Source organism: Danio aesculapii, chromosome 25, assembly GCF_903798145.1.
Source record: "Danio aesculapii chromosome 25, fDanAes4.1, whole genome shotgun sequence".
NCBI lineage: Eukaryota > Metazoa > Chordata > Actinopteri > Cypriniformes > Danionidae > Danio > Danio aesculapii.
This window is the reverse complement of record NC_079459.1, coordinates 32196363-32223785: the sequence shown is the minus strand read 5'-3', so window position 1 is coordinate 32223785 and position 27423 is coordinate 32196363. Positions and strand designations below refer to the sequence as shown.

At 35.2% G+C, this 27423-nt stretch overlaps 1 protein-coding gene across 2 annotated transcripts; it reads left to right on the top strand.

Annotated features, from left to right (window-relative positions):
- The first annotated feature begins 710 nt into the window (after window positions 1-710).
- parvb (parvin, beta) lies at window positions 711-27417 on the top strand. Of its 2 annotated transcripts, XM_056452317.1 has the most exons (14): window positions 711-727; window positions 2217-2344; window positions 13502-13591; window positions 14883-14953; window positions 15619-15721; window positions 17564-17704; window positions 19865-19980; window positions 22059-22120; window positions 22231-22250; window positions 23413-23474; window positions 23556-23624; window positions 24219-24320; window positions 26021-26093; window positions 27054-27417. In XM_056452317.1, the coding sequence occupies exons 2-14, from the start codon at window positions 2233-2235 to the stop codon at window positions 27128-27130; spliced, it is 1098 nt and encodes a 365-aa protein (XP_056308292.1). In that variant the 5' UTR covers window positions 711-727; window positions 2217-2232; the 3' UTR covers window positions 27131-27417. The 2 variants fall into 2 exon arrangements, with proteins under 2 accessions (XP_056308292.1, XP_056308293.1); XM_056452318.1 differs by lacking the exons at window positions 711-727; window positions 2217-2344 and adding an exon at window positions 9896-10015.
- Window positions 27418-27423: the final 6 nt, after the last annotated feature.

Below are 27423 nucleotides of genomic sequence, written 5' to 3'. Positions count from 1 at the left end.
TATATGTGTGTATATATATATATGTGTGTATATATATATATATATAGATATATATATATATATATATATATATATATATATATATATATATTTATATATTTATATATACACACATATGTATGTATGTATGTATGTGTATACGTGTGTGTGTGTATATATATGCATGTATGTATGTATGTGTATATATATATATATATATATATATATATATATATATATATATATATATATATATGTATATGTGTGTATTTGTGTATATATGCATGTATGTATGCGTGTGTATGTATGCATGTGTACAGTATGTGTGTGAATGCACAAATGTTTGTATGCTTGCGTGTTTGTGTGTGCATACGTGTGTGTGTGTATTTTTGATCATTTGTGTGTATCAGTGGAGTTTGAGTTGGCCTCCAAAATCTCCATTTGAGCATATAAACAAATTATAAATGGAAAATCCCACACTGTATGATGAATGAATAAAGGAAATGATGCAAACAGGTTTATTATGCTCCGCTTTAGACGACAGCTCTAGCTGGACGGGTGTTTTTGGTTTCTTCCACATCTGATAGCAAGGGTGTGTCTGAAATGGCCATAGATGACGTCTGCTGGTGTACTTCTGCAGATGTGACCATGACTGGCTCTCCACATATATCTGGACTGACATTTTCAACATACTTCCTTTTTCCTTTACTGCTACACAACATTAAATCTCTGTTGAGCCTAGAAAGCGGTGAGTAATCAGTTAGATTCTCCTACTCTTTCTGAATCTTTGTTATTCATATGTAGACACTGTCAAGAATTTTTTGTTTACAGGTTGTATAATATGACACTCAAACCCACTTCTGGCCATTTTTACTGGTTTATTACCATGTCTCATGGCATGGGTGTACAAGTATTGCCCACAAGAGGGCGCTAAATGGCCTCAAATTACAATTGAACGGCATTCTATTTTTTATTATTATGAAAGGTAAACATTACCTGTAGATAATTGGGGCTAGTTTTGAACGTTATGGATCGATATATATATATAACCTCTAAAATGTAACATACGGGTTTTATGCGTTTGTTTATTTGTGTTTTCTCAACGATGAGACAGTGTTTATTAATTAACATCACATAAAGTTAACGTATGTAAACGTATTCAAATTAGCCCAAAGGCTAGTTTTCATGCTAGTCCTTTTCGATGCTACGTAGGTCTTAAAACCTACATAAATACAACCCCATGTTATAAACAAAACTCAAAAAGTATATTATAAACTCACATATCGTTCAAACTGTTTTGTTTTTGTCTGCTGAAAGTGCCGTATAGTTCATATATTATAATATTTACAACTCTTAACGAAGGCTACATCTTTCTGTAGAACTCTATAATGAATAAGCTTATGTTTATAGCAGTTAACTGTTAAAATAGGCTACTGGGTTGTTCATAAAATAGTTATTGAAAGCTATTACAATATCAACTAACGTTACCACAACAAATTTAAGTACTTTAGTATAGCATGGTTCAAAAACAGGTATTATAAATTACAATAGTGTTTTTCATGTGTGCTGGCATGTAAAACTACAACATTCTAAACTTTTATTTACGTTGTGAAAAGTATACTTAAATGTATATATACTGAATTTCGCCAATAAAAACATCGAAACTGTGCTGTAATTAAACGGTGAAATGGCACGATAATATGTATTTTTTTAAGCAAAACGTCTGTGACCTACTGAAATGTGTTTTGTCTCCTAAAAATGTAATGCTTTTAAACAGTATGTTGAACATTCGGATTTTTCCTCTCAACGCGGATTTTATCTCTGTCAAACATTTAATTTCTTGTTAGTCTATCGGAAGTATATACATTCTCTTCAACTATAGATAAATAAACATGAAAATACCTTATTTTTTATTATAAGCGTAATAATAAAACGGTTAAAAGCCCTTCACTAAACTGATGATTACTCAGCGTTGAGAAGAGCAACGTGCATCACGTGACATCTCCGCCTATTTTCATCATCAACCGATGCAATATTTTAGAAATTAAAAACGATACTACATGAATTTAGTACATGTTCCTTTTGAAAATACTCAGGAAATAATCAAAACAGTAAAATAAGTATTTTTCACGTCACATCTGACCAATCAAAGACCACTTTCGGGCCACAGCGCCCCGCCCCCTAAAGACAATGCTAATTTCTATTCTTCACACATGTTTCTGTTTCTGGGACTGAAGCCGCAGCGGAGCAGAGATGGCCACAAACCCGACGAGATCCACCGGACAGCCCGCCAAGATAAAGAAGGATGAGTCGCTGCTGGGGAAGCTGGGAGGGACACTAGTTCGCAAGAAGAAGATAAAAGAAGGTGATGTTTTTGAGACTACCCAAGCTTTCTGGCTTAAGAAATGAGAAAACGATGTAATTAGAAGAGCACGTGACGTCATGCCTTGATTGATTTTTATCGCTGTCCATGGTGCTGCACTTGATCAATAACGATATTTATGATATGTATGGGATGTTTAGCCATTTATTTATCTAAAAATACACATTTAAGTAATGTTTAATATAAATAAGACATTACACATATCTACTGTACTATTATAAGTAATTTTAGAAGCACTGTGTGATTTACTGATGCTAAATCAGCGTTAATTATGTCAGTTGTGCTAGTTATGTTGTTGTTGTTGTCGTCTGGGACAGAAATAGCCGGGTCAGGAGCTCAAGGTTATTCAGATAATAATGAAGTGCCATGCATTGTGTTTCTTTTTTATTTATAGTTATATATTTCTTTCTCCTTTAAAACTAACAAGTTAAAAGTCTTCATGTATGCAGTTTAGGTTTGTTATTTTGAGTTTTAGATCATCAAACACACCCCTTACATCCTCCATTTGTGTGAACAGCTGCATAGTTTAAGTGTGTGTGTGTGTGTGTGTGTGTGTGCGTGTGCGTGTGTTTGTCACCCCTGTCTTTGTCTTTCATTGAGGAACAGAGATGTGGGGCTGTTTTGCGGTTGTTTTTATACTGTTGTAACCTTCAGACAGTCACACACTAGTGCTACAGTGTGCTAAAAGCCTTTTACAGTCTCTTTGTTTAGGAAAATTACTATTTGAGGGCATTTAAGGAGTCTTTATCACTGTGTTTAATGACCAGAAAGTGATGATCTCTTAATATAGCGTCCCAAATGAAGCATTGTGCACACTATGTAGCTGACTTACTATATATATTATGATAATATATTGTTGTCTCAGTGTAATTTTCTAAATTTGGTGAAAATTATTGGTCTACTCACTTACTGTGTAACAAAAACTACGTTCTTCTGGCTACATTGGCTACTGGGATGTTCTGGGTGGTTTTTAGGGTGTTGCTAGGGTATTGCTAGTTGAGCTGACGTTCCACATGATTGGTAGGGATTTCTTAGTGTGTACTTGTTAACTTTTAGTATGATTTAAAGGTGTTCAGGATGGTTTTAGAGTGTTGCCAGGTTGTTTTTGCTGGTTGCTAAGGGTGTTTTTCTGATTTTAGGGTGTTGCTAGGGTGTTTTTTGTCTCTTTGCTAGAGTTTTTGTTTGTATGGTTGTCAGGAGTGTTGGTACAGATTTTTTGATAGTTGTTTGGTTGTTATAGCTGATTGCTAGGGTGTTGTGGCTGGTAGTTATGGTATTCTTGCTAATTCTAAAGGTGTTCTGGGTTGTTTGTCACAGTGTTGCTAGGGTATTCTTGCTGATTGTTGGTTGCTGTGGTGTTGCTAGGGTGTTTTGACAGGTTTTAGGGTGTTGCTAAGATGTTTTGAATAGTTGTGAGGGTGTTTTGGACAATTGTTAGGGTGTTGCTAGGGTGATGTCACAGGTTGTATGGTGTTGCAGAGATGTTTTGAATATTTGTAAGGGTGTTCTGGACAGTTGTTAGGGTGTTGCTATGGTGTTATGACAGGTTGTAGGGTGTTGCTGAGACGTTTTGAATAGTTGTGAGGGTGTTTTGGACAATTGTTAGGGTATTGTTAGGCTGTGGTGTTTTGACAGGTTGTAGGGTGTTGCTAAGATGTTTTGAATAGTTGTGAGGGTGTTCTGGGTGGTTGTTAGGGTGTTGCTGTGGTGTTATGACAGGTTGTAGGGTGTTTCTGGGATGTTTTGAATAGTTGTAAGGGTGTTCTGTGTGGTTGTTAGGGTGTTGCTAGGGTGTTGTCACAGGTTTTATGGTGTTGCAGAGATGTTTTGAATAGTTGTAAGGGTGTTCTGTGTGGTTGTTATGGTGTTGCTATGGTGTTATGACAGGTTGTAGGGTGTTGCAGGATGTTTTGAATTGTTGTGAGGGTGTTCTGGCTAGTTGTTAGGGTGTTGCTAGGGTGTTATGACAGGTTGTATGGTGTTGCTGGATGTTTTGAATAGCTGTGGGGGTGTTCTGGCTGGTTGTTAGGGTGTTGCTGAGGTGTTATGGCAGGTTGTAGAGTATTTCTGAGATGTGTTGAATAATTGTGAGGGTGTTCTGGCCAGTAGTTAGGGTGTTGCTAGGGTGTCATGACAGGTTGTAGGGTGTTGCTGGATGTTTTGAGCAGTTGTAAGGGTATTTAAGCCATTTGCTAGGATGTTATGACAGGTTGTATGGTGTTGCTGAGATGTTTTGATTGTTTTCTGTGGTCTTTTGGAATAGTTATGAGGGTGTTCTGGACGGTTGTTAGGGTGTTTTGACAGGTTGTTAGGTTTTTACTAAAATGTTTTGACTGATTTCTATGGTGTTTTGTATAGGTGTGAGTGTTGCTAGAGCTGTTATTAATGTATTTAAATGGTTGTTGCTAGGATGTTTTGGCTGGTTGCTAGGATGTGCCTCTGGCTGGATGGCATGTAATTACAACTTTTCAGATTTTGTGGTTGTAGACATAGTTTACACATAGGAGGAGATACAGTCATGCAGTTACTCATGATGCAAGTCTGTGGAAAGTCTGACTGTATGCTGGTCAAGACTCTTACAGACCAGTGACTGATGTTTTGTGTAGATGAGTAAGAATAGCATTTATAGCGCCACCCAGAGGACATTTGCTAGAAATAAGGGATTTTTGTATTTTGCATTGATTGACAGCAGCTCCAAGACAGCAGATCTACGCATTTCCCTTTGCTGCTCTGCTGAAGCTGATATCAGAAAACTGTGTGTGTGTGTGTGTGTGTGTGTGTGTGTGTGTGTGTGTGTGTGTGTGTGTGTGTGTGTGTGTGTGTGTGTGTGTGTGTGTGTGTCAGGATGTTCAGCTAAATATTACACATGGTGGTGAAAGATACTGGAAGATCTAGCTGTTGGGCTATTATTTGTTAAGTGTCCTTAGACATATTCAAACCCTTGAAGATCATGGAGTCCAGTAAGTTTCACTCTTGTCTGCTGTGTTTGTCCATTGAGCTTCAGTGATGTGTGTCTGTGTAGGTACATTTCAGCTACAGTACGTCATTGTTGACAGACTAATTATGATGATGAAATGGGTTTGTAAATGTAAATGTAATAGTCAAGGTATGAAATATATTTCCTTTTGTCATAATGTAGATTGGCTCTGTATCCCCAGACTGAACGCTAATTTTATCTTATTTTTAGTGGCTAGTTTAATGGGATAGTTCACCAAAAATTAAATCCATCATTTACTAATTTAGTTTTTATTTTCTGTTGAACAAAAAATATATTTTGAGAAGTTGGAAACTGGTAGCTATTGACTTCCATAGTATTTGTTTTTCCAACTATGGATGTCAGTGGCTACTGATTTTCAGCTTTCTTTAAAAAAAAAAAAATGAACTGCATCCCAATCATCACAAATATTGCAGAAGACCTATTGGAACCCGCATGGAGCCAAGATTCTCACAGAAAGTTTGGTGAAGGAAAAATCATGGTTTGGGGTTACATTCAGTATGGGGGCGTGCGAGAGATCTGCAGAGTGGATGGTAACATCAACAGCCTGAGGTATCAAGACATTTGTGCTGCCCATTACATTACAAACCACAGGAGAGGGCAAATTCTTCAGCAGGATAGCGCTCCTTCTCATACTTCAGCCTCCACAGCAAAGTTCCTGAAAGCAAAGAAGGTCAAGGTACTCCAGGATTGGCCAGCCCAGTCACCAGACATGAACATTATTGAGCATGTCTTTGGTAAGATGGGGGAGGCATTGAAGATGAATTCAAAGAATCTTGATGAACTCTGGGAGTCCTGCAAGAACGCTTTCTTTGCCATTCCAGATGACTTTATTAATAAGTGATTTGAGTCATTGCAGAGATGTATGGATGCAGACCTCCAAGCTCATGGGAGTCAGACACAATATTCATTCTGTTTCCACTGCACCATGACTTTATATTCTATACTGGACATTATTTCTGTAAAGTGACAAGACTTTTGTCTGAGCATAGTCAGACCTTACTGTCCTAATAAATAATTAAAAATCAGGGCCTGAACATATTTTATTTTGGTCAAATAAGAGTAATCTAGAGGCCTTTGCCTTTCATATAAGCCACTTCTGATACCAAATGATCAACTAGAAGTTATTATTTGATGTTTCTAAAACTTGGATAGGCAACAAGACTTTTGTCAGGTAGTGTACTTATTTGTTCAACAGAATAAAGAAACTTGTTATGGGTGAATTTAAATTAACTTAAATAATTCATATATTTTCACTTTCATTAGATTTTTTTATATAGAACTAAAATAATTGTAATGATGCAATGTCATTAATATTTTTTACATATTTATTTAGGGATTTTTCTACTTTATTTATTTCAAAATGATAGTATAAGAAAGAAAGGATGGCAGTACAGATATTTAAGGATCAAGAAATACCAACAGTAAAGAATACTACAGAGTCTTTAAAAGAAACACAACGTACAGTTAAGATTTTTTACATTTATATTAATATTAATATTTCATATTTTACATTACTGAAAGGCCCAGTCGAATGGTGTGATTATAAGAATTAGTTTAATTGTGTTAATAATGGCAAATAATGCGTAAACCATATGCATATTTAGCTTTTGGGTTAACAATTGTTAAAAATAGCCATTAAAAACAATATTGGCAACTTATTCGAATATTTGGCAACATGCATTTCGTCTTTAAAGCCAGTACAGTAGACTAGTTTCTGTACGGTTTAATTTGATTGACTGTCAGTATATAATCCAGAGATTGATGACTGACAGTGAGTGCATAATATCTATAATATCTAACTGTGGCAAACCTCTCTGACAGCTGACCTCTGTGTGTTACTCATTCCTGCTCCAGCCTCCCAATGATCCCACAAATAAGTGCTGCTATATTTAAGACCAGCTCCATTCCTCTGTTATTTTTGTCGGCTTTGTAATAAATAACTTTCCCCTGCAGACGTGTACACACTGCTGGCAAACACTGGAGTGAGTGTGTGTTTTGCTAATTGATTTGAATATAAGAATAAGCTTCCGGATATCGATGGCTTCAGAAAAATACATATTTTTTTACATTTATAAGCAGCCCAGGCTCATTCTGAAACCGTACTGCTATATTTAGTTGAAGTCAGAATTATTCGCCTCCCTGTTTATTTTTTTCCCCAAATTCTGTTTAACAGAGGGAAGGTTTTTTCAACACATTTATAATCATAATAGTTTTAATAACTCATTTTTAATAACTGATGACAATAAATAATATTTGACTAGATATTCTTTAAGACACTTCTATACAGCTTAAAGTGACATTTAAAGGCTTAACTAGATTAATTAGGTTAACTAGGCAGGTTATGGTAATTAGGTAAGTTATTGTATAACGATGGTTTGTTCTGTAGACTATCGAAAACAAATATATAGCTTAAAGGGGCTAATAATGTTGACCTTAAAATGATTTTTAAAAAATTAAAAACTGCTTTTATTCTAGCCGAAATAAAACAAATAAGACTTTCTCCAGAGGAAAAAATATTATCAGACATACTGTGAAAATTTCCTTGCTCTGTTAAACATAATTTGGGAAATTTTTAAAAAGAAAAAAAATTCAAGGGGGGTTAATAATTCAGACTTCAACTGTATATTTCTGGAGACAGCAAAATAGATCCCGGGAGCGATTGTTTTTTGCAGTTTTTGTTTGCGTGAATCCACCAGAGGCCGATGTGCACGCTTTGTGAAATCTCACATTTCTCTTGCGAGTGCCATTCGCGCCTGCTGTTCTCACGTAAATCCACTAGGAGCCGCTGTCGACTGACTTTCTGACTGACCAACCAACCGATCCCTCACCCTCCCGCTTCCCTGAACCCAACCAATAGCATTTTAAGAAGCACCGATTGACCCGCTCACCCCCTTCCCTAAACCTAACCTAACTATTTTAAAAAGCGATCCAGAAAAAGAAAAGCCCTGATTTCTATCACGCTGATTTGACCACAATCTCACCGTTATTTATTCAATTCAATTCAATTGACCTTTATTTGTATAGCGCTTATACAATGTAGATTGTGTCAAAGCAGCTTCACATAAAAGGTCACAGTAAATAGGAACAGTGTAGTTCAGTTTGTAGTGTTTAAGTTCAGTTCAGTTTAGCTCAGTTCAGTGTGGTTTAATAATCACTACTGAGAGTCCAAATATTGAAGAGCAAATCCAACGATGCGCAGCTCTACAGATCCCGAACCATGCAAGCCAGTGGCGACAGCGAAGAGGGGAAAAAAACTTCACTAATGGCGGAAGTGAAGAAAAAAAACCTTGAGAGAAACCAGGCTCAGTTGGGCACGACCATTTTAATTTCTCCGCTGGCCAAACGTCTTGTGCAGAGCTGCAGTCTCAGCGGCGGAGGCTGGAAGCTGGCCTCAGCGAAGACTCGTCTGTCTCTGGAGCGTCACAGGAATCAGTCTCATGTTCTCCACTCCTCCATGACCACCACAGTAGCTGCTCAGGATACAGCCTGGTCCAGGATATGGAAACCTTGGGATCATCTCGTCGTTGGTCTTGGATCGAATCAATGACTCTGTATAGTCTGAGGGCCTCGGGAAGAGTATCCCCAGGTGGAAATGGAGAATAAAGAGAATAATTAGCGTAGCTGCTGTTCATAGTGTATATCAACAAGATGCAGAACCTGTGTGGAAGCCCGCTCAGTGGTGCACTAAGTGTATGCTTTACTGAACAGATAGGTCTTTAATCTAGTTTACTTGTTTGTTTAATTTTTTTTCGCTTCTGTTATTGTCTTACCTGCTTTCTGGAACCGTTCTTCACCAGACTTGAACCAGTCTAGGTCAACTCCTCTCTGTATCTCAAGTCCGCCGATGTACATAGCGAGCTAACTGGACAAACTGGTAACAGTTGTAAAGCGTCCATACGGAGGTAAGCGGTCAGCTGCTAAGCGCTAAGAGAAACTGCGTCATATCGCCCCGTAGCATTCGCTTTAAAGACGAAATGCAGCCATACATATCCCTGGTTACATAACTCGCGATCTCCAGACACGTATATAGGGCTACGTTTTCAGAATAAGCCTATGTTGTTTATAAGCTTATTTGTCAGATCTAGGCTACGTTTACACTTCAGATCTTGATGGTCAATTCAGATTTTGTGACTGTATCTGATTTTTTTTTTTTGATGTCCTGCTTACATCATCATTTAAAAATGACTTGCATCCGATTATTTGCATTTCCATTGCACACGGCAAAAGGTGCAATGACAGGGAAAAAAGAGCGGGCGCTGACTGACAGCTGATAATAAAAGAGCGCTCTCTTTTCAAGATTTCATTATTTTATCTTATTTTTGACATGCAGTTTTGCTGTACGACAGAAAAGTTCCTATTTGGCTGATGTGGTCCAGGGCTGTTGTGATTGGTTCCTCATCGTGAAGTGTGATGTCACAGTTTGCGCTCTCCTACTCATTGAAACAGGAGCAGTTAGGGGTGGAGGATCAGAGGGACAGAAATAACACGTGATGACGACTGCTGTAGCCACACTGGCGGCCTCACACACACACACACACACACACACACACAAACACACACACTCTCACTCACTGCAGGGACATTAGCATTAGGATTCAGCGGTGTTTAACAGGACATGGCTGGACTACTTTGTGGAACCAAGAAAAGAAAGCAAGGTAGACTTTAGATTGTTGGACTGCTTGGTGCACAGCAGACATGTGTTGTTGTATGATTTGTGGAGCAGTTTAATATATCAGTTAAAATTAATGCAAAGTTGGTGTCAACATTATGGGATTCATGCAATACATATTTAATGTAAAATAAGATATATTATTAGTGAGCATGTATGCTTTTTGGACTGATACAGTCAAACATTCATGTTTAATATTATTGTATTTATGCATTGTTTTGGTAATGGTCTGTGTGGTGCACGAGCATCGGTACACTTTGTTTACTGGTTAGCAATTAGTAAATGGCTTTTTTAATGGTGTGTTAGTGTAAAATATATGATGGAGTGATTTAATATCTCTTAATGAAATTACATTTTTTAAAATCCACACATCAGATTAACATTATGGATATGTGATATCATGTGCAATGCATTTATTTCTCTCTCTTTCTATATATATATATATATATATATATATATATATATATATATATATATATATATATATATATATATATAGTAATTAACATAATTTTTATTACATATTATAACATGATTATTATTACATATCATAGTATTTATTCCATTTATTAGATTTAAGCTGTTATTAATAATCAGTTAATGTTAAAATGTTAATGTTTATGGTGTTGAAAATTACTATCAGGAAATGACAATGACAAACTATTAGGAATTTTTTAGTGTAAAACTAAAATTAGATTAATTATAGAGTTATAATTATTACAATTATAGAATATAGTTATTAAAATTATTATTATTAATTATTAAAATTATAGAAATATAGAAATACAATTATGAAATGACAGAATATTGATAAATACTTAGAAATTATTTAGTATGTCAGAATATTTCTTTCTGTAATGCATATATTGATTTGAGAAGGTCTGCTTTTTTCTTGCTAATACAACATTATTAGCATTGATTACTATAAATAGCAGGATTTGTAAGGGATTTAGTTTGAACGTCAAAGGTTTGATGGTGGCCGAGAGGGGAAATGCACAATTATGATGAGAAGCAGAAGCGTAATCTTGCAGGAAATACAGATTGGGCGCGAGATGTGCTGCAGATCTGTTGGGAGGATGAAGAAGAATCGTCCCGCTGGGCTTTAAATGTTTATACGAGAGGGTGTCCGCTTACATGGGGGAGCTGAGAACTTGAATGACTGATGATTTTTTGCTCTCAATATACTTTTAAAGACTCTGTTTCCCACTTAAAATATATTAGCATGTCAAGTGCTAGTGAGCAATTTTAAATCTGGTCAATTGCTGGAATTAAGTCATGTCAAAAAAATAAAATGATGATGAAATGATAGCAGTGTATATATATGTTGAATTCAATTTTATTTCACTGAAGATTTCCATTTGGGTATTGTCAGTTGTACTGTACTGCACACTACTGTTTGCAAGTTTGGGGCTAATAAGATTTATTTATTTATTTTTTTGCTCACCAAGGCTGTCTTTATTTCATCAGACAAGCAGTAAAAAGATGAACTGAACTACTGAAATGTGTTTGATACGTCATATAAAGGGCTTTTTTTTGGTGATGGCAGCTTAAAGACGCCTCTCATACAGTATGGAGAGTGAATTCACATGCATTGCTCAGGTGTAAGTTTTTAACAGACTTCTTGATGGTTCTGTGCGTCTCGTCTATCAAATCTGATCTTTATTTTGTATTTTCTATTGGATTCGGGTCAGGTGATTGGCTGGGCCATTCTACAGCTTGATTTTCTTTCTCTGAAAGCATTAGAAAGTTTCCTTGGCTGTGTTTGGATCATTGTCTTGCTGAAATGGATTCATCTTCATCATCCTGCTAATGTAGATGTTGGACTAAAGCAGCTGATATTCATTTACACTAAGGAAGGGCAGAGGGTTGCTGAAGAACTACTGAGAGATTTCAGCTGCTGTCTGGGCATTCACTGCGGAACTACACCTCCCTTTCTTCATGTGTTCAATACTTTTCCCCTGCATCATTTCATTTTATTATGCATAACTTTATTTGTAAACTAATTAGATTTGTTTTCTCTTCATATATGGATTTCTTTGGTTGTTACCAACATCTGGTGAAAATTTCAAGTCATCAGCATCTTTAGAAATGTGTTTTCTGAGAAAAATAGTGATGCGTTCATATTTCCCCCACTGTATATATATATATATATATATATATATATATATATATATATATATATATATATATATATATATATATTGTGAAGCAAAGCTACATTCATGCCTTATTAATCCAGACATCAGTGTCACTTTGAAAGCATCCTAATCTTTTTTTTAATTTAATCTTAATTTTTTTATTTATTTTTTTAAACATTTTTACTAATGCTAAAACCCCCAAATTTTTCTCTTCCATATTTTTGTGGATCTCTTTTTATCCTGACCAGAAAGTCTGAAAGCATTTATTGCAAAACTCATTTAAATGTTGTATCACTTTAATTTAATGCATCCCTTATCGAATGAAAGTGTTAATTTCTTTGTAACAGTAGTATGTGTGTGTGTCAGTGTGGTGTGAAGCATACAGGAGGAACTCTTTCTGTTATCGTCTGATACCGTATGCTTGGATTGAACCCTGATAACTATTTCTGTCTTAGAGGAACTGAGACGACTCCTTATAGGTCCAGACTCATTATAAATGAACTGTAATTAACTAACAGAGAGAGAGAGAGAGTCACTCGAGTATCATCTGATGAACTGCTGCACAGTAATCAACTAATTGAAATGGCAATGAGCTGCGGGTATTGATTTGTCCATAGCTATAAATGAGTGTTGAAATGATATAAATTTATTTTTGTTTTAGATTTAGGATTGTGGAGGAAAAATAAAACAACGAGATGCAATTTTTCAAAGGATTAACCTTTTTAAAGGGGATATAAAAGTTTATTTTTGTTATGATTTTTTTCATTGCCACTGAAAGAACAGCTTGAAACGTTTCTAGGTGGTGGATGAAAGCCCATAGACGGATTTTCATTATCTTTCTGGAAAAATTAAAAAGAGGCGACATTCATAGATGCTCCGAGAGCCTCGCTTCTATTATTATGCTGAAAGGGACAATATCTCAATATATTTTAATAAGAAATGTCTTTATTCAAACTGTAGTCCCACACAGTAAGATTATTGTCATCTGTAGTCTCAAAAATATTTTCAATCAGTCAAACTATCCCTGTAATTTCATGTGTAAATGAACAGACCCTTTTTTCAAGATGCGTTTACCGGTCATCAGCATCTTAAATCCTTAAAAGTTTTAGTTTTAAACATGTACAGTGTGAACATTTATATGCATTTATGTATGTGTTATATCATTCATACCTCAAGTGACAAAAATGTATTACTGCTTGTTTGAGCTTGCGAGGTGTTTCGCAGCATCTATGGGGGCAGGACAGTAAATTTGACGTTGTTCTCTCTTCTGTCTGCATGTTCCCTAATATATGTGACTTCTGATTCTTTATTCGTTTTTTTTTTGGTCTCTGTAGTGAGTGACCTCCAGGAAGAGGGTAAAAACGCCATCAACGCCCCTCTCCTGCACACCAGCCCGGAGCTGCTCCCTGAGGATACACTGCTCGGTAACCTTTATCACTCCTTCTCCTTCATTGATTAAACCAATGTAACACATCACTCCTCCACTAGAGGTCACTTCACTTTGTATCTGTATCGTTAATGGGATAGTTCCCCCAAAATGGAAACATTATTCATTGACCCTTTATGCATTTCTTTTTTTTTTCCTGTTAAAAACAAAAGAAGATATTTTGAAGAAAACTTGAAACCTGTAACCTGACTTTTTTTTTATTATGGAAGTCAATGGTTACAGGTTTTCAGCATTTTTCTAAATATCTTCTTTTGTGTTCAACATCAGAAAGAATCTCATAAAGAATCTCATGTATCACTGTACAAGAATAATAAATATTTTATGATACTGTGAATTTAGGGTTGGGTTAGACGTTTATAAAATACAATTTAATAAGTAATTCAATAATTAATGGGGCGACACGGTGGCTCAGTGGTTAGCACTGTCACCTCACAGCAAGAATATTGCTGGTTCGATTCTCTGCTGGGCCAGATGGCATTTCTTTCTGGAGTTTGCATGTTCTCCCCGTGTTTGTGTGGGTTTCCTGCGGGTGCTCTGGTTTCCCACACGGTCCAAACACATGCGCTATAGGCTAAATTGGCCGTATAGTGTATGTGTGTGTATTAATGTGTATGGATGTTTCCCAGTGCTGGTTTGCAGCTGGAAGGGCATCAGCTGTGCAAAACAAATGTTGGATAAGTTGGCGGTTCATTCTGCTGTGGCGACCGCTGATGAATAAAGGAAAGGAAAATGAATGAATAATAAGGGATTAGGATTGGACATTAACAAAAAACAATTAATAGATAATTTAATGAATGATATATATAATTCTCATTACCTTCCAGCCTTAGCTGTATCCCTTCTAGCAACAACCTTATGAAAGGCTCCCAAAAGAGTGGTATGGTACTGTTCCGTATTTTGGTACTTCTAGAGTGGAAACAGAAATAAATGCGTCTTGTACTGTACTGAACCCTGCCGTGTAGAGGAAACAAACCATTTAATACTTACTTTCTAGGATTTGGCCTACAAAAATGCTTTACTGCAGCACTTTAGCAAATACTGACTCAGTTGTGCCTGTTTTTAGTGATAAATTTGACAAAATCAGATCTGAGATGAAGCTGATGGCACTTAAGCAATGCATTACTCATCGCTCCTTAATCCTGCTGTTGGGTGTGGAGGACACTTCTCGTTTCTGAGTCAGACAGCTGGAGAAATTCCCCCACACCCAAGACTTTTTGATTTAGAGATGATGGTATATCAGCAACTACTGTATGTGTTGATCTTTGCAGAGGAAAATGCAGAAAGGACTATTCTAGACCCCACATCGAGAGAAGACCTCAATTTCAAAGACCTGCAGAAGGTAAACACACATTTTCTATCTGCAAACACACACTGACGTCCCAGATTAAATGGTGTTGAGAAACAAGAAATTGTGGATATTATAACACCAACGGGAGTCTTGCAGTGCCCTCTAGAGGTATAGCTGTGTTATTACTGCTGGTCAGTGTCATTTTCTCATACTTTTCTCAACTATTTATTCCAGGATATGTGTACACAACCTCAATCTAGTAAAAAAAAGTCTTTCTTTGCATTTTTTTTAAACTACAGATGACAAAAAATACCTATTCAAGTGATGCAAAATGCCGTATTTTTTATTGTTATTGTTTTTAGAAGCGTTTAAGATGTACTACAGAAATCAAAACTAAACATACAAAAATAATAATAAATAAAATGTTTAATAATTAAGTATTAAAAATAGGAAAAAAACTCAAAATGCTGTATTTTGCACGTTAGGTCAGTAGGTGGGGATATTTCTTAATAAAGAAACACTTTTCCATTCAGATATTGTTTTATTTGACTGAAATATCCCTTTAAATTTAAACCCAAATGATCGTGATTGGTTCATTCCAATCAGCACTGAAAAAAGAACCTCCTTTCACCAATCAGAGCTGGCTTCTGGTCAATAAGCCACACCCATTTAGCATAATTGGCATTCTACTCACTTTCTCTCATTTTTCCTCTCAGGTTCTGATTGACTGGATCAACAGTGAACTGGAAGAAGACCGAATCATCGTGAAGGACCTCGAGGAAGATCTGTACGATGGACAGGTGTTGCAGAAACTCTTCGGTAAGACTGCTTACGACGATTGGTCGATGCTGTTCTGTTGTCGGGCTGTACAATATATCCTTTCAGCATCGATATCGCAATGTGTGTATGCACAATAGTCGCATCGCAGGATTTGCAATGTTGAGTTATGATTATTAATTCCTACCACAGTTGCGAATACATAAGATTTGTGGAGTCATTGCAAATTATAACAATAACAGGCTGAAAGTTTATCATCTGCATTTGTTTAAAAGGCATTTCAAGAGCATTCAGGCACAAAAAGTACAACATTTGTAACTTTAACGAAGATTATTATTAAAACAGTAAAGACTATACAGTGTTTATTTACATTTCATAATTCAATTTCTGTATACTGTTTGACTCTGGAAAACCATAAAGCGATGTTTATTTGTACTTTTTGTTTGCTCTCTTGTAATTATTTTTGCTTGCAATTTTTAAATTATTTTTTATACATGATTCACACCCTTACAAAATCACCCCAATCAATCTAAATCAATGATTTCTTTTCAAATAGAGATATACAAGCCGTCTGGTGAAATTGGATTCATATTAGGGCTGCACGATTCTGGCTAATGATCACAATTATTATGTGTTTTTTTTTTGCTTAAAATTAAAGATCACATTTTTTTCTCACGATTAAACAACAATAATATTAGGCCTATGTGTTGGTCTACTGTTGGTTAAAATGCTCAATTTTGTATTGACTTGGAATAGTGGACTTGAACAGAAATTTGTCCTGTTACTATTAATAAGTTAAATACTATTAATTATTCATAATCCTAATGTTGAATTATTATGTTTGCAATTTGTCATTGACAACGTTATTAGACCATTTTTTTCACTGGTAAAATGAAACATTCGTCATTATCAGATTCCCTCTTGCATTATATTCAACATTATATAGGCTAGAGTAGTTATACTGACCCAGTAAACATTTATTTTCATGCACAACACTTTGTTTGCTATGAAAGAAAAAACATATCAAATGCTTGTCGTAATCATAACTGTAAAATGCGATATGATCATGAAAGGATGTGTGCGGTTTTGGTTTCACTTTCGCTGCTGGGTGCACTCATGCCATGGGTGCCGTCACTTTGAGAGAGAAAAACACACGTGCAAATCATACTTCCCTCACAGCTTCCAAACGATCACTCTGTGCAACAAACTGAACGTTATTTACAACTTTATCACCTGTTAATCATAGACTATGCAGGTTCTGTTCACTAAAGTAGACATCATTCACGTGCGTGCGTCCTCTCGGTAGTAATCAAACAGTGCGTCAGCTCACGTGTGATTTCGCAGCCGCATATACATCATTTCATAATGACAGAAATGACATTATTGGGTGAATTATACCTTATAAATACAGTATGTGACACTTTTAATGCCATTTGGAGGTGTTCATGTTGCTAAGTAACGTATATAAAACAATGTGAAGACTTGTACGACACTTGCTTCTCCCGAACTTGATGATTTAATTGGCTGAATCATAGAGACGCTGGATTAAAATCGTGTGGGGGGGCGAATCAAGATTGTGATCTTTTTTTGATTAATCATGCAGTTCTAATTCATATCGCAGCAAAACAAAATATCGCGATGTCCAATTTTGTCCGATATCAGTCCTAGTCTGTTGTAATCTTGTATTGTTGAATATTTAAAGCGTGAACCGGAAGTTGCGGACACTTTAATTTCAGTATGTTGATGTACTTCCAACTGAAAGAGAATATTGAGTAGGGGGCGGGGCTTTATTTTACGCATCATTTCTCCATAGCAAACTAATGGTAAGAGAGGCGTGGTCTTAATGCGGACTTTAAAGTAAAGATGTTGTGTGGTGTTTTTCAGAGAAGCTGTCGGGTTATAAGCTGAATGTGGCAGAAGTGACGCAGTCGGAGATCGGACAGAAGCAGAAGCTGCAGACGGTTCTGGAGGCGGTGAATGGAGTTCTCCGACCGCTCGACTGGAACACAGAGTGGAGCGTCGACTGTAAGCACCCAAAACACTATAAAACACAGGGATTTAAAGAGACAGCTCATCCAAAAATAAAATTGTTCCAGGGATAACATTATTAACTTAAACCAGCATTTTGTTAACTGAAATAAAGTAAAATGAGCAAATAACTTGAGCTTCTTTTTATAAACCTTAAACTATTGAGTGAATAATTTAAGCACCAAAATAATAAAATAAACAAAACCTATAACTGAACGTGACATAAAAGTAAATGAAACCTAATGGTAATTCAAAAAGTCTAATTATAATTTTTGTAGGCAAAATCACATAGCAAATTGAATAAATATAAAAATACAAGTGAATTCAAAATGCTCATTAGGACTGGTTCATAAATAAAATAAATAACACCGAAATAACATTGCTTTGTTTATTGTTTGAGTTATATCTTATAAAAACAAATATATATGGAAATAAATAAAATCAAAAACAATTGATAAAATAGCACATTAAATTAAAACCTGAGGCGAAACGAAATCAATAAATATGAACGTTAAATCAAAGCGTTCATTATTTACTACATAGTGTAATAGTCTTTCATTCTTTTTGTTTAAAATAAATATAATGAAAATAAATATAAAGAAACGTGTGTGTGCGCGTGTGAGTGTGTGTGTGCGCGTGGGTGTGTGTGTGTGTGTGTATATATGTATATATATGTATATATATATATATATATATATATATATATATATATATATATATATTTTTTTTTTTTTTTTTTTTTTTTTTTCTCAATTTCTCTTTAAAAGAATGAGATGTTCTTCAACACATTTCTAAACATAATAGTTTGAATAACTCATTTCTAATAACTGATTTATTTTATCTTTGTCATGATGACAGTAAATAATATTTAACTAAATGTTTTTCAAGACACTTCTATACAGCTTAAAGTGACATTTAAAGGCTTAACTAGGTTAATTAGGTTAACTAGGCAGGTTAGGGTAATTAGGCAAGTTATTGTATAACGATGGTTTGTTCTGTTGACTATCAAAAAATATATATAGCTTAAAGGGGCTAATAATATTGACCTTAAAAGGATATTTAAAAAATTAAAAACTGCTTTTATTCTAGCCTAAATAAAATAAATCAGACTTTCTCCAGAAGAAAAAATATTCTCAGACATACTGTGAAAATTTCCTTGCTCTGTTAAACATCATTTGCATATATGTAAATGTAGTTGGAAATAAATAAGTAATTAAAAATAATATAATTATTGCCGATAATATAAATAAAATTAAATATTGGGCGACACTGGTTTCCTTCGGGTGCTCCGGTTTCCTCCACAGTCCAAAGACATAGGTGACCTAAACTGAATTAAAATGAACTAAATTGGCCGTAGTGAATGAGTATGTATGTATGTTTCCCAGTACTGTGTTGCAGCTGAAAGGGCATCTGCTGTGTAAAACATACTGTATGCTGGATAAGTTGGCGGTTCATTCCACTGTGGCAACCCCTGATGAATAAAGGGACTAAGCCGAAGGAAAATGAATGAATGAATGGATAAATATCAAATACAAGTGTAATAAAATGTTAATTAAAACTATAATGTTACATAAATAATATAAATAAAACCCAAAAATTACATGATTTGTCGTTTTTTTTTATTGGCTGAGTTATATCTTATGAAAACAAACATTTGTGTATATATTAAAAGTGGAAAAAATAAAAACAAAAACAGAAATAATTGCTAAAAGAACCCATTAAATGATTAAAACCTAACTGTAAATGTAATGTAAATGCGGTAAGTTTAAATATAAATATTAAATATAAAATACCATTACAAAATGTTTAGTAGTTCATGAAGTGTAAAAAAGAAAATTCCCATTCATTTTGTTTAAAATAAACATAATGAAAACAAATATATGTGTGAATAAATGTAACTGGAAATAAATTACATTGTCATAAAATTAATAGTATACCGTATAAATAGTATGTAATATCATTTTAAACAGAGCTGAATACCAATACTAAATAGATTTCGCCCATTCTTATTAGCTCATTTATCAAGTATGAAAACCTGTGAAATATGTGTTGTGCACAAAAAGTTAAAAGTCTTCCTTTTGAGTAAATGAGCATTTAAAACCATCAAATATACAGAAATGTGCTGTCAAACGAGTTAATTTTCCATCTTTTCCTCAGCCATACACTCCAAGAACCTGGTGTCCATTGTGTATCTGCTGCTAGCGTTAGCCATTTACTACGCAGCTCCCATCCGCTTACCTGAGCATGTGTCCGTCCAGGTGATCGTAGTCAAGGTAAGATTACTTCATAGAAGTGTGAAATTAATTATTAGCCCCCCTGTGTATTTCCCCCCTCAATTTCTGTTTAACGGAGAGCAGATTTTTTCAACACATTTCTAAACATAATCTTTTTTTTAATAACTCATTTCTAATAACTGATTTTGTTAATCTATGGAAGCCCGTTCCCGCCACTGAATAAAAAAAAAAAATTAATTGAAAAAAAAAACCTTAAAAAAAATTTAAGTCAGAATTCTGAGTTATTAAGTCAGAATTGCGAGTTATTAAGTCAGATTTCTAAGTTAAAAAGTCAGAATTGCGAGTTAAGTCAGAATTGCGAGTTAAGTCAGAATTGCGAGTTAAAAAGTCAGAATTGTGAGTTATTAAGTCAGAATTGCGAGTTATAAAGTCAGAATTGTGAGTTATTAAGTCAGAATTGCGAGTTATAAAGTCAGAATTGTGAGTTATTAAGTCAGAATTGCGAGTTATAAAGTCAGAATTGTGAGTTACTAAGTCAGAATTGTGAGTTATTAAGTCAGAATTGCGAGTTATTAAGTCAGAATTGCGAGTTAAAAAGTCAGAATTGCGAGTTAAAAAGTCAGAATTGTGAGTTATTAAGTCAGAATTGCGAGTTAAAAAGTCAGAATTGCGAGTTAAAAAGTCAGAATTGTGAGTTATTAAGTCAGAATTGCGAGTTATAAAGTCAGAATTGCGAGTTATAAAGTCAGAATTGCGAGTTATTATGTCAGAATTCTTAGTTATTAAGTCAGAATTGCGAGTTAAGTCAGAATTGCGAGTTAAAAAGTCAGAATTGTGAGTTATTAAGTCAGAATTGCGAGTTATAAAGTCAGAATTGCGAGTTAAAAAGTCAGAATTGTGAGTTATAAAGTCAGAATAGCGAGTTATTAAGTCAGAATTGCGAGTTATAAAGTCAGAATAGCGAGTTATTAAGTCAGAATTGCGAGTTAAGTCAGAATTGCGAGTTTAAAAGTCAGAATTGTGAGTTATAAAGTCAGAATAGCGAGTTATTAAGTCAGAATTGCGAGTTAAGTCAGAATTGCGAGTTAAAAAGTCAGAATTGTGAGTTATTAAGTCAGAATTGCGAGTTATAAAGTCAGAATTGCGAGTTATTAAGTCAGTATTGTGAGTTATTAAGTCAGAATTGCGAGTTATTAAGTCAGAATTGCGAGTTAAAAAGTCAGAATTGCAAGTTATTAAGTCAGAATTGCGAGTTATTAAGTCAGAATTGCGAGTTATTAAGTCAGAATTGCAAGTTATTAAGTCAGAATTGCGAGTTATTAAGTCAGAATTGCGAGTTATTAAGTCAGAATTCCGAGTTTCCTGTGGTGCCGACTGGCCATAAATGGAGTTTTAAAGACGCATGCACATTAGCTCAGAATCACAACATAAAGCCTATATCTGACTTTTTATTGTTTATCACGCTTTCAAAAAGGAAATATATAGTTGATCTAGACTGTCTATTTATTCATATGGATTTGTTCTTTTTTTAATTATTACCATTTGGTCTAAATAGCAATTATAAAGCAATAAACAGAGCGCCTGAAACTAGCTGTATGTTGTGTGATTCCTCCAAAAGTCTAAAATTAGGATTTCTATATGATTTATCTATTATATGTGTAACAATTATATGATTTACATTTTGTCGCAGCTGTTATTTGTTTCATATCGCAAGAGTGCCCTCGTGTGGTGTACTTGAGCTGCAGACATATCGTACATGGACATTAAAAAGGGCTAAAACTAAAAGGGTTGTATTAGTTAATAACTCACAATTCTGATATAATAACTCAGAATTCTGACTTTATAACTCAGAATTGCGAATTTATAACTCAGAATTCTTACTTGATTTTTTTTTTTTTACGTTTTTTTTTTTAATTTTTTTTACTTATTATTTTTTTCCCAATTAATTATTATTATTTTTTTTTATTCAGTGGCGGGAACGGGCTTCCATATTTATCTTTGCCATGATTACAGTAAATAATATTTGACTAAACATTTTTCAAGATAAGATAACCCTTTAATTGTGACTTCGACTGTATACCTTTAGCCTGCTTACACGCCCTTTGTGTTTGTGACAGAAAAAAGAGGGAATCCTGCAGACGGCGCATGTGACCAAACAACTCACAAGCACCACAACAGAGTAAGAAGCTTCAGTATTGCCTTCTAGTGGCGAACGATGGTAAACACACAATAAATACGCGTTTGAATAATCATGACCTAATGCTAACTTTGTCTTGGCTGTTCCAACAGAATGATGATCGGAAGGTCAGGTGAGGGTTTTCACACACTTTTGTGTATGTTTAATCAATAACCTACTGAATTATCCAGGTCATTTTAGATTAAGAGGTCAGATTAGTTGTTTAGGACACTGAAGCAGTGATTAAAAGCAGCTAAACATGAAAATTCTGTCATCATTTACTCACTTTATAGTTGTTTCAGACCTCTTTGAGGTTCTTTCTTGGGTTGAACATAAAAGTAGATATTTTGAAGAATGGTTGACTAGTTTTTTTTTATTACTATGGAAGTCAATTGCTAGCAGTTTTTAACATTCTTCAAAATATTGTCTTTTGTGTTATACAGAAGAAAAAATCTCAAGAAGGTTGATGTTGAAAAACGTGTATTTTTTTGTAATTTAACCCTTTACGCAACCATCTAGATGTAAAAATCAGCTGTTTGAATTCAATTTAAGTGTACTTATATAGCACGTTTCACAATAATCACTTCTCAAAAGCAGCTCTACAAAAGGTGGTATTATATTATGATCAAAATCAAAAAGAGTAAAAGTATGAGCTGAGTGGACAGTACAGCAGTCAAGCATATATATATAGTTAATCTGCAGTTATACAATATAATGTACTCTTTTTTTAAAAAGGTGATGCTTATTTCTATTTTTTATTTACGTTTCTTTTTTGTTATCATCTTATTGCGTCTTTGTAATGTAGAGTGTTTATACAAAACTGTTTGGTGCATATAGAGAGGAAAGAGTGCGTTTCAATTAGGTCTAAATTATATATTTACATATACACAGTTGAAGTCAGAATTATTAGCCCCCCTGTATACTTTTTTCTCAATTTCTCTTTAAAAGAATGAGATTTCTTTAACACTTTTCTAAACATAATAGTTTAATAACTTATTTCTAATAACTGATTTCTGTTATCTTTGCCATGATGACAGTAAATAATATTTGATTTGACATTTTCAAGATGATAGCATTCAGCTTAAAGTGACATTTAAAGGCTTACCTAGGTTAATTAGGCAAGTTAGGGTAATTAGACAAGTCATTGTATTGTATTGTATTGTATTGTGTCAGTGGTTTGTTCTGTAGACAACTGAAAAATATATTGCTTAGGGGGGCTAATAATATTGTATTGTCTTTTCCAGTAGTTTGTTTTACATATGTCTGTCTTTTTTACTATATTATTTGTTTTGCAGAACGTGATGCTTTTGATACTTTATTGGATCACGCGCCTGATAAACTTAATGTAGTGAAAACGGTAAGAAGCAGTTTAGACTGCACCTATGATGATGGTACTGATTATTCAGATTTAACCCACAGTGTTTAATTTATCTTTCAGTCGCTGATCACATTTGTGAATAAACACTTGAACAAACTAAACCTGGAGGTGACAGAGTTGGAAACGCAGGTATGAATTTAATCTATCTGTCTGTCTGTCCATCTATCTCTCTATCTGTCTATCTATCTATCTATCTATCTATCTATCTATCTATCTATCTATCTATCTATCTATCTATCTATCTATCTGTCTGTCTGTCTGTCTGTCTGTCTGTCTGTCTGTCTGTCTGTCTGTCTGTCTGTCTGTCTGTCTGTCTGTCTGTCTGTCTGTCTGTCTGTCTATCGATCTATGTCCATCCATCCATCCATCCATCCATCTCTGTCTGTCTGTCTGTCTTTCTGTCTGTCCGTCTGTCTATCTATCAATCTGTCTGTCTATTCGTCTATCTATCTATCTATCTATCTATCTATCTATCTATCTATCTGTCTGTCTGTCTGTCTGTCTGTCCGTCCGTCCGTCCGTCCGTCCGTCCGTCCGTCCGTCCGTCCGTCCGTCCGTCCGTCCGTCCGTCCGTCCGTCCGTCCGTCCGTCCGTCCGTCCGTCCGTCCGTCCGTCCGTCCGTCCGTCCGTCCGTCCGTCCGTCCGTCTATCTATCTATCTATAGTATATTCATAGTATAGATGTAGATAAACAGCCGTTTCTAACCTCTAAGTGTGTGTGAAGTTTGCAGATGGTGTGTATTTGGTGTTGCTGATGGGACTATTGGAAAATTACTTTGTGCCGCTGTACAACTTCTACCTCACACCAGAAAACTTTGAGCAGAAGGTGAGTGAGACATTTAAATATAGAAGTTTCTCTCTTGGGGTCTGATGGATAATAAAGCTTGATTCGTTTGGAAAGATCTGATACTATTTAATTTGTATTCATAAAGTCAATGGACTTCAATTTATTGTCTGATTTTTTTGTCATTCTTATGGCATTAAAGAGCAGGTTATATGGGTTTTTGAAAAATATCTCATTTGCAGTTTGTAGCGTAGCTGTCCTTCATTGTAAACCCTCTGCAAAGTTGTTTATCAAAAAATGGGTTGATAAAGATATTATCTCTTAAAAGAAAGAGTCAACTCTGAATCGCCATAAAGAGTCATTATATCATGAATCTTTTGCCCTGCTACTGATCTACATCAACATTTGCATGATCCCTGCCTCCCGCAGCATAGATACACTTTAAATGTGTGTTTATTTCTGACATGTAAAGACCAATCAAAACAAACTTAGCCAGCTGACCAACTAGAGCAGAGTTGGCTAATGAAAGTGGGAGGGGCTTACAGACCTTAAGCACTGAATTGATTCAAACCAACTATTTTGAAGTCATTACAAAATGATTCCAATACCTACTGATTATTCTGAGAAAATTACGTTTGCTGAACTTGGATGCATTTAAACTACCTGACAAAAGTCTTGTTGTTGATCCCAGGTGTAAGAGCAACAAATAATAACTTGACTTCTAGTTGATCATTTGGAAAAGTGTCAGAAGGTGGATTTTTACGATGAATCATCTGTTGAACTGCATCTCAATTATCACAAATATTGCAGAAGACCTATTGGAACCGGCATGGATCCAAGATTCTGACAGAAATCAGTTAAGTTTGGTAAAGGAAAAATCATGGTTTGGGGTTACATTCAGTATGGGGACGTGCGAGAGATCTGCAGAGTGGATGAACAACATCAAGAGCCTGAGGTATCAAGACACTTCAGCAGGATAGCGCTCCTTCTCATACTTCAGCCTCCACATCAAAGTTCCTGAAAGCAAATAAGGTCAAGGTGCTCCAGGATTGGCCAGCCCAGTCACCAGACATGAACATTATTGAGCATGTCTGAGGTAAGATGGAGGAGGCATTGAAGATGAATCCAAAGAATCTTGATGAACTCTGGGAGTCCTGCAAGAATGCTTTCTTTGCCATTCCAGATGACTTTATTAATGAGTGATTTGAGTCATTGCAGAGCTGTATGGATGCAGTCCTCCAAGCTCATGGGAGTCAGACACAATATTCATTCTGATTCCACTGCAGCATGACTTTATATTCTATACTGGACATTATTTCTGTTAAGAGACAAGACTTTTGTCCAAGCAAAGTCAGACCTTACCGTCCTAATAAACAATTAAAAATCAAGGCATGATCATATTTTATTTTGGTAAAATAAGAGTAATCTAGAGGCCTTTTGCCTTTCATATAAGTCATTACTGATACCAAATGATCAACTAGAAGTCCAGTTATTGTTTGTTGTTCCTGAAAACTTGGATAGGCGACAAGACTTTTATGAAGTAGTGTATGTCATAGAGGCCTTTACACTATATTAGAACATTTTAAAATACTATATAACCTACTCTTTAAATTGGCAATTACCTAAGCATTTCTATATCTAGAATCAATCTTTCATATCAAATTTCATATCAATCTAGAAACAAATGTTGTTCTGATTACTAGCAATGCAGAGGATTACTGGAGTGTTTTTCTGTCTTGTAGGTGCATAATGTGGCATTTGCATTTGAGCTGATGCAAGATGGTGGATTACAGAAACCCAAAGCTCGACCAGAAGGTACCAAAACAAATCAGTGCCAGCAATGTTACATCAGCGTTACACACTCAACCTTCAGATATCAGAACATACAGTGGGGAAAATAGGCATTTTTTCCTGGGAATAATATTACTAAAGGAGTTGTTGACATGGAATTGAGCCAGATTTTGGTGAAACCCAAACTATACAAACATTAAAATAAAACACAACAATAAAATCTGAAAAATGAGTGATGTGTAATAACAATGAAATGACAGAGGAAGAAAGTACTGAACAACTGAAATGTGTTTAACACTTACGTCTCTTGCATTGCTCAGGTGTGAGTTTTTTCAGACTAACAGAGTGTAAAAATCTTGATGGTTCTGTGGGTTTCAAAACTGATCTTTATTTTGTATTGGATTTAAGTAAATTTCACAGCTTGATTTTCTTTCTCTGAAAGCATTTGAGAGTTTTCATGGCTGTATTTGGGATCGTTATCTTGCTGAAATGGTTTTATCTTCATCATCTTGCTAATGTAGATGTTGGACTGAAGCAGCTAATGTTCATTTACACTGAGCAAGGGCAGAGGGTTGCTGAATAACTACTGCGAGATTTTAGCTGCTGTCTGGGCATTCACTGCCAGACTACACCTCCCTTTCTTCATGTTCAATAATTTTTTCCTGTCATTTCATTTTATTACACATATCTTCAAACTAATTACTTTTGTTTTCCTTGCATACATAGATTTCTGTGCTTGTTACCAACATTCAGTGTAAATTTCAAGTCAACAGCATCTTTAGAAACATGTTTCCTGAGGAAAAACGAAGTGTTCAATACTTATTTCCCCCACTGTAACTAGACACAGATCATCCACTAGATGGAGATGTTCCTCAATACAGCACACTGTAGCTTCAACTCACGACTCTCATTACACACACACCGAGTCCCTTCACAGTGACACTGAACATGTTCAAGCCTCCGCCTGTTGTTTGTGTCCTGCAGACGTGGTGAACTTGAATCTGAAGTCGACACTCAGGGTGCTCTACAATCTTTTCACCAACTACAAGAACTCGGAGTAACACTGGAGCAGCACAAGCGCATCCCTGCTGTTCCTTTTGTATGTAAGAATGAAGTATTTTGTATAATTGAGCTTATTTATGCCCAGAATCGAATGTATTCAGCTTTATTATGTGCATTCAGCTCATTTAAATATTATATTTTTCTCGCATTTACTGTATGCAAACGAGGCCTGCCGCTGCTTTAAGCACTACACACCGAAAAACGTCTGAATGATTCATAAAAGTGCATTGTGTGTTTTATTCTAGCAGAATTGCTGTGATTATTTCAAATAAACAGGTGCTTTCTACATGCT